Below are 18,806 nucleotides of genomic sequence, written 5' to 3' on the forward strand. Positions count from 1 at the left end.
CTTGGACCCATGCTTTCTAAGAAGAGTGGACGAGCCCTTAGTAGGGAGTAGTTATGGATGTATTTTTAAAATTCAGATTCCAGCTAGGAATGCTTCTGAAATTCCCCTCATCCACAATTTCTCCCTGAATCTTGCTTCCAAACAACAATGTATAAGGAATTGTCTCTTGTTTCTTGTGATGTTTCTGAATTTTGTACAGAGAGTTGCCATCAACAAGACCAGTGTGTTAAAATGAAATGCAGATACTGTTGGAGGGAGCTGTAGTAGCTATTCTGCTTCTAACTAAAATGGGTATATATGAGACCAAGATGCAAAAGCTGGCTTACAGACATGATTGGCTAAGGTTCCTGTCCATATGGCTCTTCTGCTTCCAGGATGGCTAGGTGAGCTTGTGATCTGGCCCGCAATCTTGCTCATGGATCCATATTCCAGTTTTCATTCTGAAATGTTAGGTCCTTGCAAATGGGCACATATTTTAAAATGTAGCTGCTTCCAGGAAAAGTCTACTTAATGACAGATCTAATGAAAAATTAATATCCTTAAATTCTAACCATGCCATATTCTGAACGTACGTCTATAAAATTAGATATGTAATTAGACACTAGTGCCTGCTGGTTTATTTTTAAACTTGGATATGCTAGACTCTCTGAGGATGATTTTCCTTTCTGGTGATCAAGTAGAATGATAGACAGCAGATGAGAGCTGTAAGTAGGAAGGTATAAGAAAATGGGGAAAGTGGATGGGACAAGGATATGAAAGAGGCAGAAGCACACAACAACCTTTAGATAGTAATACTGATTAGCAAAACTAAATATGGTTAGTACTATAGCGTAAGGTTTTCCCAGTAGGGATGTATGGAAGTGAGAGCTGGACCATAAAGAAGGCTGATCGCCGAAGAATTGATGCTTTTGAATTATGGTGCTGGAAGAGACTCTTGAGAGTCCCATGGACTGCAAGAAGATCAAACCTATCCATTCTTAAGGAAATCAGCCCTGAGTGCTCACTGGAAGGACAGATCCTAAAGCTGAGACTCCAGTACTTTGGCTACCTCATGAGAAGAGAAAACTCCCTGGAGAAGACCCTGATGTTGGGAAAGATGGAGGGCACAAGGAGAAGGGGACGACAGAGGACAAGATGGTTGGACAGTGTTCTTGAAGCTACCAACATGAGTTTGACCAAACTGCGGGAGGCAGTGGAAGACAGGAGTGCCTGGCGTGCTCTGGTCCATAGGGTCACGAAGAGTCCGACTCGACTAAACAAGTAAACAACAACATAGCGTAATGTGACTCATGCAACTTATATTATGTTGCTTCTGTTGAGAAGGCACAAGGAAGGTGCTTGCAAAGGAGCACCCTGCATGATTGGATCATCTGATCAACAAGTGTTGAGTGGAAAATTCAATCATGTCCGGTGCTGCTTCATGGGGCAGGGCCTCGGCCAAGGAGGGAGGGGCAGGGGTTGCATGGCAAGGAGGAGAGGTTGGATAGAAATCTGCTTATTATCTGAAGGCATCCACCAACCCCACCTTTCCCTAAGAAGACACAGCCAGCCTGGTAGAAACCTTTACTCTTCTCTGAGGCCTTTCCCTCCTCCTCTTCCTCCCTCCCACCTGACATCTGCCTCTCCTTCCTGGGTGGGATTATGAGCTTGCACAAAAGAACAGGAGAAGAGCCTGCTGAATCAGATCAATGACCCATCCTCTTCTCAGTGGCCAACCAAATGCCTGTGGGACCCCCTCTTGTGGCTTCCAGCAGCTGATATTCAGAATCTTTTCTGCCTCGAGCTACGGAGGCAGAGCATGGCCACAGGGGTGTAGGAAGGGGGGGTGCGGTGGGTGCGGGCCGCCATGGGTGTCACCACTGAGGTGGGTGACAGAATGGCAAAAGTATGTGTTTTTGAAAAAATAACTCCCACACCCACCTTCCTACGCCACTGCAGGAGCACTTGGGTGATTTCCAGAAAGCAGAAGCATTGCTGCCTCCAACTTTGCAGGCAGAGCACAGCCTTTATGGCTAGTAGCCTTTGACAGCCCTCTCCTCCGTGAATCTGCTTAATCCAGAGGCATAGCTAGGTGGGGCGGGGGGAACTGGGTGTCACGCCACTGGGCCTGTAGCATGCCTGAGCCACACGTCTCTCCTGAGGGGGAGGTGGCAGGCGGACTGCCTGCAAGCTCCATGTTGCTTTTTCGAGCAACGCGGGGCTTGCGTCTGCCCACCACCTCAGCTGCCCTACCCGAGCAACTAGCTATGCTGCTGCATAGCCATCATGGCTTGAATTTGTCTGATCCTCTTTTTAAGCCATCCTGGTTGGTGGCCATCACTGCCTTCTGATTTGGAGTTCTACACTTTAACTATGCGCCCCATGAAGAAGTACTTTGTTTTATCTGTCCTGAATCTTCCAGCCTTGGATGCCCATAAGTTCCACTGTTATGAGGGGGAGAAACCAGTTTCTCTATCCACTTTCGCCACGTCATGCATAATTTTATAAACTTCTATCATGTCCCTTCTCATTTGCCTTTTCTCTAAAAAGTCCCAAACACAGCAACCTTTTCTTCACAGGGAAGTTGCTCCATCACCACATGCTTGATCCCAAAATGCTGCCTTTTTCTGAACCTTTCCCAACTCTACAATATCCTTTTTTAGGTGAGGTGAACAGTACTGGTCACGGTATTCCAAATGTAGTCACATGATAGATTTGTATAATGGCAGGTAAAGGAAAAAGATAAAGGACCCCTGGATGGTTAAGTCCAGTCAAAGGCGACTATGGGGTGTGGTGCTCATTTCGCTTTTCAGGCCAAGGGAGCTAGAATTTGTCTACAGACAGCTTTCCAAGTCATGTGACCAGCATGACTAAACAGCCACTGACGCATGGAGGACCGCGATGGAAGCCAAAGTGCACAGAAACGCCGTTTACCTTCCCGCTGCAGCAGTACCTATTTATCTACTTGCACTGGTGTGCTTTTGAACTGCTAGGTGGGCAGGAGCTGGGACAGAGCAAGGGGAGCTCACCCTGTCGCACGGATTCAAACCACCGACCTTCCGATCAGCAAGCCCAAGAGTCTCAGTGGTTTAGACCACAGTGCCACCTGCTCCCTTGCATAATGACATTATGATACTGGCAGTTTTATTTTCCATTCCTAGTGATCCCTAGCTGCTGCACACTGGTACATAATGAGCCAGCCAAAGCCTATTATGTTGACAAAGGAACTGGTTTGGCAAGCTGCTTCTGATACAGTCTCCACTCACAGATACAGGATCCCAAGTCTGGAAGGGGAACCAGGGTTTCATCCAGGCTGCCCCATTCTCCAAACTCATAACACTATGTTTGCAAGGAGGGGGAAGAGGCTATGACACACATTTTATTATCTCTTTCAAGTCTCATGATTCACAGACAGGATCATCAATGCATTAAAGTGTTCTCTTGAGAGACAGGCTACATGCTTTCGGATCCTTGGAGGTTGCCCATCTCAAAAACCTTCTCTTACAGTCCCCATTGCACTATGAATGGAACTAAAGATAAATAAATCATTCTTTCCCAGTTTAACTATGTGCATTTTTAATATCTTAATGTCAGAAGCAGAATTTGATTTGGGGGCATCTGTCCAATCCCTTGCAGGAAATGAGTTTATGAATTATAAACACCACTATCATTCTATTACCTATTCAGCTGGCAGCCCATGGCAAATGATGCCACATTGGCCTTGCATGACCAACTCTGATCCAGATGTTTCACTTCCAAAGGAAAAAATAATCAAGTGCTCTCTCTGTTTTGGAATATATTTTATTTTATTTTTTTTTTAAATAATATTTATTAAGATTTTCAAAAATACAGAAAGTAAAGATTAAAGTACATTCAAAGCCTTATTTTCATACATCCACTTTCCGGGACTCCCCCCTTCCCCCACCCCTACCATATTCCCCTTTCATATTGTTGGCTCCACAAGCTCTCAGTTCTAATTGAAACTTAATTTGTTTAGACCATTATTCGAATTTAAAATTTATACACTCATCAATACCCCTAATAAAAGACAAAAGTTCTCTCCCCAGGGCCCACCCCATTTTCATTCCACAATTTCCCTTTTTTTAATGATAAAGACACCCCACACAATAGAAATATAAGAAATAAGAAATAAAAAGTATAATAGATGAGAAAGAGCCAATTCAGAAAAAAAAGTTGACAAGCCTTTGGATTTTAGTTCTCCCCCCCCCTGTCCCCGGTTTAATTTCCCCCTGACCACCAAACCATGTTATCTGCCTGGAATTCTTAAAGTCCATAAATCACCTATTTCCCCCAACTCCTTGCTGGCTTTTTCTTTTTATAATTATTTTTTAAGACATTTAACTTCAAATCTTTAATAAAACTCCCCCCATTGTTCTTTCCAAGTTGTAGTCCAATTTCCTCTTGTTCCGCTGCTGAAACGTTCTAATTCAGAAGTTTAGTAACTCTACAGGGATTATTGTTATTCAGGAACAAAAACTTGCGTTCAGTCCCTTCCTTTCTTCAATAGAAAATTCTATTGTCTCCTTTAGCTGAACACCCTGTAGACAAAATATTATTTCCGTTTTGCAGCTTTCCCAGAAGATAACCAGTCCTGTAAAATTCCAATGGTATTTTTCCACTTACGACCATCTTTGTAATGTCCCGAAATTCCTCTAGGGGGATTGTTGTAGCTTTGTTTTCTCTAGTCCAAAAGTCCGATTGTTATCCATGTTTTCGCCATTTTGTATCCAAGTTTTAACGGGTTATAGCAAATTGTAACAAATTTAACCAGCAAAGTTCTCATAATAAAATCCTCTCTGCTTTCCGACTTTGACAGCTACTTTGACAGCTGTCAAAATCTCCGACTCTTTTCACCAGGCTCTCTCTTCAATCACCCCGGTTCCCAGGGGGGGGGGGGGTTACGTTTCCCTTCTCCCTCAATTCTTCCTCCAGCACAGTTCTTGTAGTTCCCCATCGTGGAATTCTTAGTTTTTATCAGCAATACAAATCTTTTTGGACCTTGGTTTCCCCATCCTTGTTTTGGAAGGTTTACAGTAGGGAGGGGGACTGACTTCCTTTTTGGATCCCCCCCCGCTCGTGTCCAATCCGAAAAAAAATTCTTTTTTTCTCCTTTTGAACCCGGTTTCCAAATTACTCACGGGCTGTTGTTAAGAAGTCCGAATTTTCAATGGAAGAAGTCAGCGCTCTCCGCCGGATGGCATGCGGCTTCGCTCGGCAGGGATAGCAGAGGACTCAAAGCACCACGCTTCTCCCCGGCACCCGATCCGTAGCCTTTAAAAAGGCTCCTTCACGAGTCGGGAGGGCGCTAGCGGTGCCAGCCGAGTCTCCATGTCCACGGCCCCCGTGGCCGTGGTTTTTAAGGGTCCCCGCATCGCCGGTGCGGTAGGACCCAGCCCCTGCCGAGCAGGCTCCCTCCGGAGCTCGGAGGGAGTCCGCCATTCGGCGATGGCGCCAACCCGGAAGTCTGTTTTGGAATATATTTTAAAGTCTTGTTCTTCTGACAGTGCACACTGGAACACGAGGGAAGGCACCAGAGCAGTAGGTCACTATGGTCACAATATCCTTAACTTGTTTGCAACAAGATCAACACCCCTAAGATGTTGTGGGACTTAACTAAACCCAGGAGCTGCCTTGAGGCTGAACTTTTATACCCGTCTGTATCTGTATTGAATCTGAAATTGTCTTATGTATGTAATTGCTTTTTTTTTATTGTTTTATTGTTCAACCACTTTGAGATATTTTAGAGGAAGTGATTCATAAATGGAAATTAATTAACGCTCATTTAGCTCTGTGGGTTTTATTCCTTTGTTGCTGAAAAGTTTCTTTTCCATGTCACTTATGCACGTCTTCGCTGATAATTCTATGCGGCCCCATTTCCACCTTAATCATCAATATTTTCAAAAATATTGCGCAAATAAAATGTATGTTTTTGAATGTATTCATGTTTTCTCTCTGTATTTTGGGTTGAGATTTGCATTGCAGCATTCAATGCATTGCAGTCTTCCAACACTGAACATAGTGGTGCTTTCCAAAGGAGGTATGTGTTGGACTGGGCTGTAGCCTTTGAGTAACATGCTATACTAGGGAATGTGATGTTTTAATATGGGAGTGGGGAACACGACCCAGCCAATGGGCTACATCCTGAGCTTCTCCATCCCCGGATAGGGCTGCAACCACGTGAAGTCACCATGAGCCCTATTGTATTATAGGTTAGGGTGGAGCTGCAAATCGTATCCAATGACACCAGCTGGATTAGCATTTACTGTCCTGATTACTGTAAATGGGGTTGAAGCCCTGTCAGTATTTGAGACACTAAAACAGCTGACTAGTGGGGAAGAACAGTTTGGTTCCAGTTTTGCTCTGTGGATTTAGACTCAGCCAAGACAGGTGGGTAGAGAGCAAAGTGCGGCATTCAACTATGTCACTCATAGCAGACCCATTGAAATGAATGAACATGGCTACATTAGATCCATTAATTTCAGTGGGCCTCCTCTGAGGGCTCATTCACCCTTCCTCTCGGCCTGCTGCTTTTCCTTGGGAAAACTGCTCTTTAGTGCTCAATCGGAGCAAATGGCAATTCAGGATTTCACTGGATAGACGTTTGCTCCTAGTTAGCACTAAAGAGTGGATATTCCCTGGGAAAGGAGGGGGCAAAGGGAAGATTGCTTAGACCTGTGCCAAGAAAGCATAGGTCAAGTGGAAAACCACTAGGACCTATGCTTTCTAAGCATGGGACAAGCAGAAGTATGGACTAGCCCATTATTTTTCAGAGCAATCCCTTGCAACAATGGGGGTACCTATCTCTCATCCCCCAAGAATGCCAGAATGATACATAATGATAAAGCAAGGTTTTTGTCATTGCTACTGCTGTTAAAGAAAGGGGGAGATAATAAATAAATAAATAAATAAATAAGTGAAGGTAAGACCACCTGTGGAAAACCCTTACCCCCCCGCCTTTTAAAAAAGAAGAAGCTTAGTTCAATCTTTGAGGTGTTTTGCCCCACTCCTGAAACTTGCAAAATTTAGCTGAGCTGAGTACTTCAGTGCAGTATTCTGTTAAATGCATGTTCAGTTAGTTTCTTAAAGCTGAGATACAGAGATTATTTCATTTTGGGGGGAAAGGGTAAAGAATGGGAAAGACTGTCACTCAGGCTATTCATGGCAGATGCCATCACAAGAGGGGGTGACAGCTGGCCAGAGACAAAAAAGAATGCATTGGAGATGGTGGCACAGACAGAACCGATCTTCCAAGCAAAGAGCAAATGACAGATTGTGCAAGTCCAGAGATGAAAAGCAGGTGAACAGATTTAATTCTCCCTCCTTAACATAACACAGCAGGAGTCAAAGTGGACACAGAATTCCATTTAGAATATAAAAGGCTTTGCCAAAAAACACACACACAAAAAACCCTACCGCATAAAACCTGAGCTCTTTGGAGTTGGCTAAAGATTGGGACAGGGAAGAAATTCAGTTCAGTCTGCATTTAAAGAATAACCTATTTATTTGGCACTTTCAAAACAACACGTGAACCGAAACACAGGCATTCTTCTCAATCTGCACCACTCAGAATTTTGCAATGCAATCATCCAGTCAAGTAATGAGTACAAAAATGCATGCAGTAAAGTAAATTGCACATAAAAATGCATGTATTTGGGAAAATAACATACCAAATGCTTTATATTAGGAAAAATTGCTTGCAAAAATAGCATAGTAATGAAAGCTGCATACAAAAAAGTGTATGCATTTGGAGAAATTTGCAGAAGAATGCAGACAAATTTTAATGAGGGCTATAAATACATAAATAAATAGTTCAAAAACAGATGCAGAAATGTGGAGAACTGAACTTAAGATTGGAAAAATGAGAAACTGAAATTGATAGATTATTCCATCCCTACCCGTAGCAGTGTCAGCAATAGAAAGAGATGTGCACCCTGTTAGTCACTGAGCAGGTAGGTAGTCTATCACTCAAACAGTGGGATACATAAACAAACCGTCATATTGATAAAAAAGGTATGAAGTTTGAATATCACCCTCTTCTCCCACTCTGTGGTTCTCTGCCACTCTGTGTAGGCTTCTAAATATGAGCCTAAGAAACAAAGCATGTACACACAACCACAAAAAGAAAATGGAGAGGTGTGTCCCAGTCAGTGTGTGCTATGTTTTATACGCCCCAGCAGAATTTATGGGGCCCCACACAGAGAGCATTTCTGGATATGTTCCTGGATAATAGCCCTATTCCCACATGGCAAACCACTTTTGAAAACAAGGGGTATCTCAAAAGCAGCTGATGTGGGAGCTAGTGGGGAGAGCAGTAAAATGAAAACAAAAATCACACTGATTGTACCCTTCAGTGTCCTAAATATTTTGGCAGTGCATGCTCCAGTTTGGTGCCCAATTCAGCACCTTGGATCCAGCAGGTTCTGACCCAGGACAACCTGGAACCGACATGAGAGAATCCAGTCCCTAAACTGAAACTTGTGCAACCCTAACTATTTAATTAGGGTTTTAAACCCGTTTAAACATGTGATTGGCATGAGGACAAGGAGGACAAGCAGACAGAGACTCTGGCCTGTGACTCCTTCTTCCTCTCCCTGCACCAGATATTGAATTAGGTGTTTAAACCCCAAATAAACATGTGGTCAGTAAGTGGCGGTGGTGGGGAGACAAACAAGAGTCTCTGCTTCTGTCTTCTTCCCTCCCTCTCCTCATCAACAACTGAGTGTTTATTCAGGGTTTAAACTCCCAATTCAACATGCAGTCACCCAACCACCTCGTTTTTGACAATCCCCAATCATTATTGGCGGATTTGAGCCCATTAGGGACGACCCACTACAGGCAACTCTCAGTTTGACCTGGATTCAGTTCAGGATCTGGGATTTGTCTGGCACAGTCCTACTAAGCAAGACCTTGAAGCTCTAGTATGTAATCATACGTATGTCAAGAACACAGAGGCAACTGTAGAGTACCTGAAAGGAGGGAGAGAAATTTATCCCCTTCCAATGCCTGGTTCACTGCTAGAGCTGTGAACCAGATGCCAGGAGTACTGGGAACTGTGATTTTCCCAGACATTTAGCAGAACAAGGGAAATTACATTTTCCAAAGTCCCTGACATACAGTCCTAATAGTCAGGTGCTGGTAGGTGGATGAAGAGATTTACCTCTCCTCTTCTAGCTTACCAATGCTCAAGTAGAAAGAAGGATAAGGAAGTGGATTGTTGGAAGGGAGAAGGGGGGCAAAGGCTGAGAGCAATGGCTCTCTGAAGCAAAAGAAAAGTTCCACTAGGTTCTCTTTTGATGCAAGGATACAAGCAAGCAAGCAATGTTTGACTTTCTAAGCCAGGAAATGCGAGTTTTGATAACATTCAGTCACATCTTCCCATCTCCCTCCCTCCCCATCCCCTCTCTCTCATATTTTCTAGTGCACAGCTCAGTTGGAAACAAAAATTTCCTAGCACCTCACTGACATACATCTACAGATTCCACAACAGGATTGAAAGTGCCAACACCTTGTCTCCCTAATATTATGACAATTCAGTTTTTCACAACAGATGTTCTGGCTGGTTAGCAATCAGCTAAAAGCTGAGGAAATATTAACAGGCGTTTTGCTTTGTTGTGTGAAATGCTCATTATCCAAACTGTCTGGCTGTGTGTACCCATCACTGATGTTTAACAGACAGAAATGCACACTGGGCTTAAGCAATTTGCCCAAAATGAAATGGCATCAGTAGGACAACAGAATTCAGTTCCATGACTACTCTGCTACCAACTCACTCAGTGGATCATCCTTAATGGTCAACTCAACAAATCCAATATATCCTCTCTACTACGACTCTTAAGTAATCCATGCAAGAGACATTCAGGGATGGATGCACTAAATCCATATATGCAAGCTTGACTTTGCAAACCCATTTTAATTCAAAGTGCCTAGCAGCTGCATACAGAGTCTATTAAGTAATGGCTCACTGCATAGAACTTGCTTTTCCCTCACTCCAGTTTTAACTTTATTTCACCCCCACAAGTCTGACGAGCACAACATGCAAAGCCTTTTAAGAGGCTGGCTGTGTTTTAACACTTTGCCTTCTTACTTGTTAACATGCAGCCATAATTTGTCAGCTGGAATTATATTTTACAGGTCACTAGTTACAACTGCATGGAAAAGACAAAGCATCACTGCATGTCAACAACATTAGAGCAACGATTGTGCCCTTCAAAAGTCAGGATAAGTATGTTGTAGAATAGGAGTCTAATAAAGCTAAGGCTTTCCTTAGAAAGCAATAACTCTCAGGTACTCCTCAGTGGGAAAACTGTGTGGTTCCTGCTTGCACAACATTCTTCTTAACACAGCAACTCAGAACACAGCAACTGTTCCATCATCATCTTACACAAAGACTGTCTCCATCATTGAGGACTGTGATATACTAGTAGTTTGTGCTGCATGTACAAGTGGCAGACACCAATAGTTGTAACACAAAGAACCTGTCCACTCCAGTTGATCAACTGCCAAACCATTTGCAATTTCTTTCAAAGATTCCAGGTCAAGGATTTGTGAAGACACTTTAATGAAAATGAATACAGGGTGTCTGCTAGCTACACCCCGTTGGCAGTTGGAGAATTATAGTCTGAGCTTAGACTGCAGTGAGTGGTCACCCACCTGTCAATCAACCAATTTCACAATGACATCAGATGATGAGCCTCTTTGAAGCTGTGCTCCCAGGGTGCCTTCACAGGGGCTTGTTCCAGGATCATAAAGAAATTTGCATTGAAAGCCTGCTAAAATGGAGGGGGTGTTCAGAAAGGGGTTTGCACTGAAATCATTTCCTGCTCCTGGGACAAGGCATGCTGGCACTGCCCATCAGTTGATCAGACTCAGCTGATGGGCAGTGAGAGTGCACCTTGCTCCAGCAAATGAAGGACTGGAAGTTCACTACATCAGTACCTGTCCTGAAGCTAGAGGTGTAGTGGTCATGGGTAGAGGGGGTCAAAGACCCATTACTATTTTTGCAGCAAGGTCTCTGTCTCCAGCATCTAGAGCTGCCCAATCAGCATGAAATGAGAGCTTTTTAGCCGCTGAGAAGTCTGCTCATCCTTTGTGCTGATTAGATGCAGTCAGAGTGAAAGGAAGTATGTCAATCACCAAGGATTGGCTCCTAGGATCACCCTGGGGAAATCACGCAAGAAGAACACCAAGGGAGAGTTGCTTTGTATGCTCCAAAGCTAAGCATTTAGGAACACTGAAAACACAAGGTGCTTCAGTGTCAAGAGAATTGTGTGTGAGTTCTATTATGCACAGTGGAACTTCAAGAAAACACAACTTCTTCAAATCAACAGAAGATCTTGGAATACTCCAAATCATTTGCCCAGGTACATGCACAGAAAATAGTAGATTGAGCTGAAAGGCAGCACATGGTGACCTTCATTGATTGTTGCAATGCATCCCAAATTAATATTGTATAATTATAAGATTATTGTATAAGCTTCGAAGGGGGCAGGGTTGTGAGCAGGTATGGCTGTGACTATCATGAAGGGACCCTGTACTTCTGAATTTGCTACTACACTACTGCTCACACTTGATGCCATATATACGTCAGGTCTGGGGCAGGTGGATATGGTTTGTCAGGAACAGCCTGATGGGCCAAAGTGAGATCCATAGCAGCCCAGTTGACTCACAGGCTGGACAGTTAACTCACAGGCTGGAGATTCTCCAATCTTGACCTAGAGGGGAGATGCTGTCTTCAAAACAGATTGGTTGTGCACCAGTAACCTACACAGCATGCCCGTGTGTGTCAGATACCTAATGAATAGGTGCTATTGTAGTCTTCGTGGGGGAAATGGAAGTTTTCAAGTGGGCAGAGCTTTTCAGAGTTCGGCTTCCAATTTAGCACAGACAAAAGACAGAACCTTCTGCCCCCATAAAAAGAACATCTACATGCAGCTGAAGACATTTTGTGGAAGAAAATATACAACTCTCCAATTATATAACCATAAAACACACAGCTGCGATTTATTTTTAAATGTGAGGGAGTGAGGGAAAGTTTCCTTCTTTATATAAGGCAGCCTTCATCAGCCTGGCAAGCTCCAGATATTTTGGACTAAAACTCCCATCAGTCCCAGCTGGCTGGTTGGGACTGATGGGAGTTGTAGTCCAAAACATCTTAAGTTCACCAAGTTGTGGAAAGCTGATGTAATGACTCCTTTTATCATCTGTACCTCTGAAAACTCTCCTTTGAACCATCAGTAGCAAGCTGGGCTGCTACATAGCAACTCAAGGGCTGATTCAACAGCTTGGTACATGCAGGCATCCTCCTTCACGCATCTCCTCTAATCTCTGCCTCTCTTCCACTGCCAATTTTGTGGGATGGGTTTTAATGGATAGGAGAGGATATATTAATTGCAATTTATTCCTCCAGGTGACCGTGTGTGGGGGTTGAACAGTGTTTCAAAATCTCGAGATGGATTTGCAAGTAGTGCAGAATCACCTATCCTGTATGCTCCTTCCATTCTTTTCAAGGAACTTCAACTGCTACCTAGAATCATAGAATAGAATCATAGAATCATAGAGTTGGAAGAGACCACAAGGGCCATCGAGTCCAACCCCCTGCCAAGCAGGAAACACCATCAGAGCACTCCTGACATATGGTTGTCAAGCCTCTGCTTAAAGACCTCCAAAGAAGGAGACTCCACCACACTCCTTGGCAGCAAATTCCACTGTCGAACAGCTCTTACTGTCAGGAAGCTCTTCCTAATGTTTAGGTGGAATCTTCTTTCTTGTAGTTTGGATCCATTGCTCCGTGTCCGCTTCTCTGGAGCAGCAGAAAACAACCTTTCTCCCTCCTCTATGTGACATCCTTTTATATATTTGAACATGGCTATCATATCACCCCTTAACCTCCTCTTCTCCAGGCTAAACATGCCCAGCTCCCTTAGCCGTTCCTCATAAGGCATTGTTTCCAGGCCTTTGACCATTTTGGTTGCCCTCCTCTGGACACGTTCCAGTTTGTCAGTGTCCTTCTTGAACTGTGGTGCCCAGAACTGGACACAGTACTCCAGGTGAGGTCTGACCAGAGCAGAATACAGTGGCACTATTAAAGCCTTCAAGCCTGGTTCCCCCTGGAAGCTGCCATGTACAGAGTTAGACTATTGGTCCATCTAGCTCAGTACTGTCTGTACCTGGAGACTTTTCTCAGCCCCCTTCCTTCCTGGGTGGCTTTCCAAAGGCTAAATGCCAACAGTTGGTGATGACAGAGGCAAAAAGTGGGTGGGACCATTAATGTAAATGTTTACCTTTCTCCAGTAGGCTAGTTTCTGCATACACTCATGCACTCCCTCTACCCTCCATCCAGTCAAGAGACATTGTCAGAGTTCAAGGACCCAATCCAGCCACAGTATGAAGGAGGACCAGGGAGGGGTATGGCCTGGAGAAAGGGGCGTGGCTTGGGAGGGTACGGAGGACTAGATAGATAAGGCTTGGAGGGCTGCATTTGGCACCATGGGCCTGGTCTTCCACACCTCTGGTCAGCACTGATTATGTACTGAACAGTGGTAACTCCTAAAATAGTCCAGGATGACAGAGAGCTCGGGTGGGACCTAATGAAGTCAATCCATGAGTAGAATGACTTCTGCTTGTGCAAAGGAACTTTCCATCCCACTCCCCGCCCCTTGCACTCCAAAACCTGCTTCAGAGAGTTGGGGGAACTTCCAAGGCAGATTTTAGGGGTTCTAGTGGGGAAGTTCTGTTGCACAACTGGAAGTTGTTGCGTGATTTCATTGGATATAACAAAATGTTTAGATGGAATGTTGTCTTCCTCAAGGTCAACCATTCTGAGTTCCATCTGCCATAGCATTGCCTTTGTATGTTTAACAAGGACCCAGAATAATTAGGCCCAAGTTTTTCAAAGAAAGGAATTGTGGCTGTGATAGTAGCTGACTATCACTGATGCAAAGTTTGGGTTTTAGCTGTAGCTGCAAAGGACATTTCAGTCTTTCTCCCACCAGGGTGTATAAGGAGCACCTGCTGACCTGCAGCAGCATAGTTGTGTAATGGGAACTTCATTTGCATCCTCTCCCCAGGAGGTAACACAGAGCAGGTAACTCCTGTGAAATCCAGTGGACTCATATGGGAAGAAGATTTGTACATTTGCACAGCTGTGTGGAACATAGATGTGCAAATGTATAAATACCACATAGATGTGAATTGCATTAGCAAAACTTTTCCACCAAGCCTGCCACAGGGGAAGGTCCTTAGCACAGTGAGAGAACACATGTTTTTCACACAGAAGGCTCCAGGTTCAATCCCTGCAATCCCCTGTAAAAGACATATATCATTTAATTTTACAAGCAAATGAATACAAGCACACACCCACACTCATCAGTAAGACGACTTACCATTTTTGTCAGCTCGTCTGAAGATCTAGAATCAAAGAAAGGCACAGTTTTACTATTTTGTAATTGCTTGGCTGTTACAAATCAAACACAAATATATATCTTTCACTTAGAGAAAGAATCACACAGAGACAGATGTGCAGGTCTTGTTCCGTGGTTACTTTAAACTTCTGCAGGGAGTGGGGGAATATTACAGGCAATCCAGATAGGTATGGAGCTTGCAGCAAATTCCCAATAAAAACTCTCTGTCCCCCCCTCTCTCTGCCCCCTGCCAGCTGCTATTTGTCAGCAACTGGACCTAGGTATATTTCCCCTGGTTCACACAGTAAAAGGCAGTTACTGGGCATGGTGTCCCCAGCCTCCTCTCCTATAAGGTGTGCTGCTGCACCTACATGTGAGTACATTTATTTGTGTGAAAATATCCCAGCTTGAGGCTCTAAGTGGCATATTTGTCCTTCAATGTGCCTTTGTGGCTCTTTTAGCAGGTGCACTGCAGACATTCCAGAGCATTGCAGAAGCAAATGAGGGGCAATGAGCGATCAGGGAGAACTCAAAAGTTGTAGCAAATATAAACTAATTGCACCAGAGGGGTTCTGTCACATACATTGCATCCCAAATTTGTTGGAAAACACATTCACAGAGCAAGAGTGCAAGCAAGGGAGAAGTAGCCTTACATAAGAATACAGGTCTGAGCCCAGGGGAGAGAGAACCTTAAGGCAGGAAGCAAGGGCAGTATCGCCAACGAAATACAGTGGAATGATATTTGATATTCTGGCATAAAAAGAGGTTGTCAGCAAGCAGATTTCCATGATCTTGCACTGCTTGTATAATTAATGTACAGTAGTAAAGAAAGAGACGTCGGCTCACTCTGCGTGGGAAGGAGATAAATTTAGATCAAAGCAAAAGCAGCAGAGAGAAGAGGGGGAATACATAACAACAGAAGACATCTTGCTGCAAATCAGGGAGGAGAAAGAAGGGAGGCGAGTGCAGCAAAACCTGGAGGAGAGATTTGAAAAGTGGTTGGTGCAATTTGACAATTAAAGCTTAGGTTACCTTTTATTTTTTTTTAAGAAAAGAAAACCCAACAGCATACCTGTACAGTGACTGTGTTTCCCAACCACCTCCCCGCAACAAAGGTTCGGTGTCCTTGGCATCTATACAGCAGGCAGACATTCAACAGGAAAGAACTCAACATGAGTTGGTGCCGCTTGGTACATTTCAGGGAATGGCCAGACACAGGGGAAGGAGCAGTCATCATGGTGATGCAGTGCTGACTCCAGGTTCTTTGGGGCTTGAGCAATATGCTCTTAGTGGACTCCCTCCTTGAATGTGCTTGGCATTTCCTCCTCACCACTCTTGCCACTGCTCACTCATCTGACTCTCTGAGCCTTGGCTCAGTGGTAGAGCATCCGTTTTGCATGCAGAAGGGGCCAGGTTCAATCCCTGGGATCTCTTGTTAGGGCTGGGAATGATTCCCTGCCTGAAATCTGGGGGAGCTGCTGTCTGTCAGTGTAGACAATACTGAGCTTCACACACTGAGTCACTTTGCCTGGCTGCAATATGTTCCTGAACCCTGACAATACCTCTTGCTTCCCTGGGTGAAGAGGAGTTTGTGTGTAGAAACTGGTGTGCCATACGGAGGTAACAGGAATGCAGCCCCATGGTGAAAAGGTTTCCGCAGCTCTGCCGTAATTAGTTTTAATGACTCTTATGTCCCACTGTCCCTGGGAAAATTTTGCGCAGTCCAATATAAAGCCATCAAGACACCATGAGGGACTTAGGTGGTTACAAAAATTGCATATGGCAAGTCACATGCTTCTACGGCACAGCAGTAGAATTCTTTCTCTACTGAACTCATTCTCTTCCAAAGAAGAAACTTCATTAAACATATACAAAACAAAGCTGCTGTTATTTCCAGGAAGTGAACAAAAGGGTGTTGTAAAAGAAGAAGAAAAGAAAAGGTTTTATTCAGCCAGAGAACAACATTCTCTATTTTCTAGGTCACAACTCAAAGCATTCAAAGGTAACAATGGTTCGGTAATAAAAATGGTTCTAGGAATGGATTGAACTGGAAAATGTTTGATTCAAAAAAATATTGCTTGAGCAATACTATCACAGGCATGGATAAGTCAATTTGATTTGATTTCAGTCTCTCAACAAAGAAATAGACTCCAACTGATGCTCAAATCCGGGTGAAGTCAGTTTCAAAGGAAAAGAGAGAAAACTGATAAAACGCCACATTTCAGCAGATCCACCATTGAAAGTCCATTGCTGAAAGGGCAGCCCATGGCTAAGCTTTACAAATCATAGCTGAATTATAAAGTTTTGTGTTGAGATATAATTTAATTTCACATCTGAAAGGCTAGTTTCCTGCATGAAAGATGGATTGAATGGAATGTGCAACAGAGGAGGGAAAACTAGAGAGTTTCATTGAAGTAAATACTGTGCTCGTGGTTACAGCAGCCTTCTCCATCCCTGTGCCCTCCCACTGTTTGGGACTGCAACTCCCATCAGTTGCTGGCTGGGGCTGATGGGAGTCGTATTGCAAAACAGCTGGAGATCAGCAGGTTGGTGAAGGCTGTCATACAGGGTCCTAGTCCTCCACTGTTTATATCTTTATTTTTATCCCTCTCATGCTCCCAGCAGGAGCCCAACACTAATAAACGCAATACAAATAAAATTATACAGTACTTCACCATGCCATTAACAAGCTAAAATGCATACAGTTTTGAAACTGCAGTCTAAGAGTTGAATGGTACTTTAACACCATACTACCAAAAAGGTTATGCAAGAATGTAAACATATCCTTGAATTAGCTGGCCATCCTTGCATTTTGACCCTAAATGCTAGACAGTCACTGTAATTACAGTGACTCAATGTAGGAACTAATGGATTGCACAAGTGGTCATACAGGGAAGCAGTTTGGAGTAACATCAAGGAAGGAAAAGAATCCAGAACTGGAGGAATTTCAGATGAACACTGACATCCATTGAATGGACACTGGGATCTGAAATGCTGCTCTCCTGCACCCATATGTGGGGGAGGGTTTTGACTGTGTAGTGTTTACATGAAAAACCAATGAAGGAAAATTAAACCACCATCACCCAAATATTGACATGGGATCACATCCAACTAAGTTTGTAGACCCACAGAAGTTAATGGACCTAAGTTAGCGATGTTCATAATTTTCAGTGAGTCTACCCTGAGTAGGGCTAAACATTTGCAACCCATAATTGCAAATTTCCTTTAGTTCTTGCTCCAGTCTACATTATTTGCAATGTTTGCAGCAGTGAACTGTTGTTTTTTTACCATGCTTTTTATTGGATTATTACTACAACACATGCACACCACACTTAAAAAACTACAAATACAAATAAACTAAAAAGAAAATCTAAACAAACTAAAAAGAAAATACACAATAACTGATAAACATATAGCCATAAGTCCTCAAATTTCTGTGCTTGGACCTATGTTATCTTATTATCTATATCCAATTGTTATTATATTAAATAGACTTCCTTCCTCCCCATCATGGGTCAGATTTCATACTTAATAAACTGTTTCTTTCTCATTTTGTATTCCTGCCTTTACTGCAAGTCCTCAGCAATGAAGTGTTTTAGCCAGTGATCCTGTGGGGCTTTTGTAGAAACCATGGAGAATGTCCTCACACCACAGCAGTGGGGGAGTTCTTTTTCTTGACATGCCATGTTCACGGCAGCCTAAAGAGCATTGCTGCTGTATCAGGCTAGACCTAGTCTAGCATCTTGTTCTCACACTGGCCAACCAGATGCCCTAATGGGAACTCATAAGCAGGACCTGAGCACAAGAACACTCTCCCCTCCAGTGGTTTCCAGCAACTGGCACCCAAAGACATTGCTGCATCCATCAGGGGCTATAGGAGAAACCAGGTCATGTAGTGTGTAGAGTGGCCTGTGCACATCTAATCCATGCAGGCATGCTGTAGATGTGCATCAGAGCATCTGTACACACACACATGCACGAACGCACGCGCACACACATTCAGTCAAACTGTCTGCAAAGGGATAAAGCAAATTGGGACTCCAAAATCCAGGGAGGGCATTTGGACGAGGAGAATTTCAAATGTACCCCTTTATAATAAAATGGAACTTTTGGCCAACAACATCAAAAATGTATACGTGTGGGAGAGAACAGCAGCAAATTCAACTGCAAAGCTGAGCAAATATGCAGCTTTTCTGAAAGTCCTGGGAGAAGAGGAAATCTTGATTTAGACCAGATTTAGACCAGTTAGCTAAATCTAAGTTTCTACCAGTGTTGTCAGGTGTCAACACCTCCCAAGCAAAAAGCACATTGGTGTTGATTGGACTAATTTTGCTGTTCAGAGAGGGAATGTGGCGTGCTAGGGAGGCTACTTCTGGAGACCAGACAAATAAGCAGCATTTCATCAGC

At 43.7% G+C, this 18,806-nt stretch overlaps 1 protein-coding gene across 1 annotated transcript in view; it reads right to left on the minus strand.

Annotated features, from left to right (window-relative positions):
- The window catches only part of NECAB2 (N-terminal EF-hand calcium binding protein 2), a 161,603-nt gene that overhangs the window by 133,734 nt on the left and 9,063 nt on the right, over positions 1–18,806 (minus strand). Inside the window, exon 2 of the mRNA XM_081015873.1 lies at positions 14,382–14,406. Within this exon, the coding sequence (XP_080871999.1) occupies positions 14,382–14,406 (25 nt within the window). The remainder of the gene's footprint in view (positions 1–14,381; positions 14,407–18,806) is intronic.

The sequence above is a fragment of the Podarcis pityusensis genome, assembly GCF_964106645.2.
Source record: "Podarcis pityusensis genome assembly, chromosome: 8".
NCBI lineage: Eukaryota > Metazoa > Chordata > Lepidosauria > Squamata > Lacertidae > Podarcis > Podarcis pityusensis.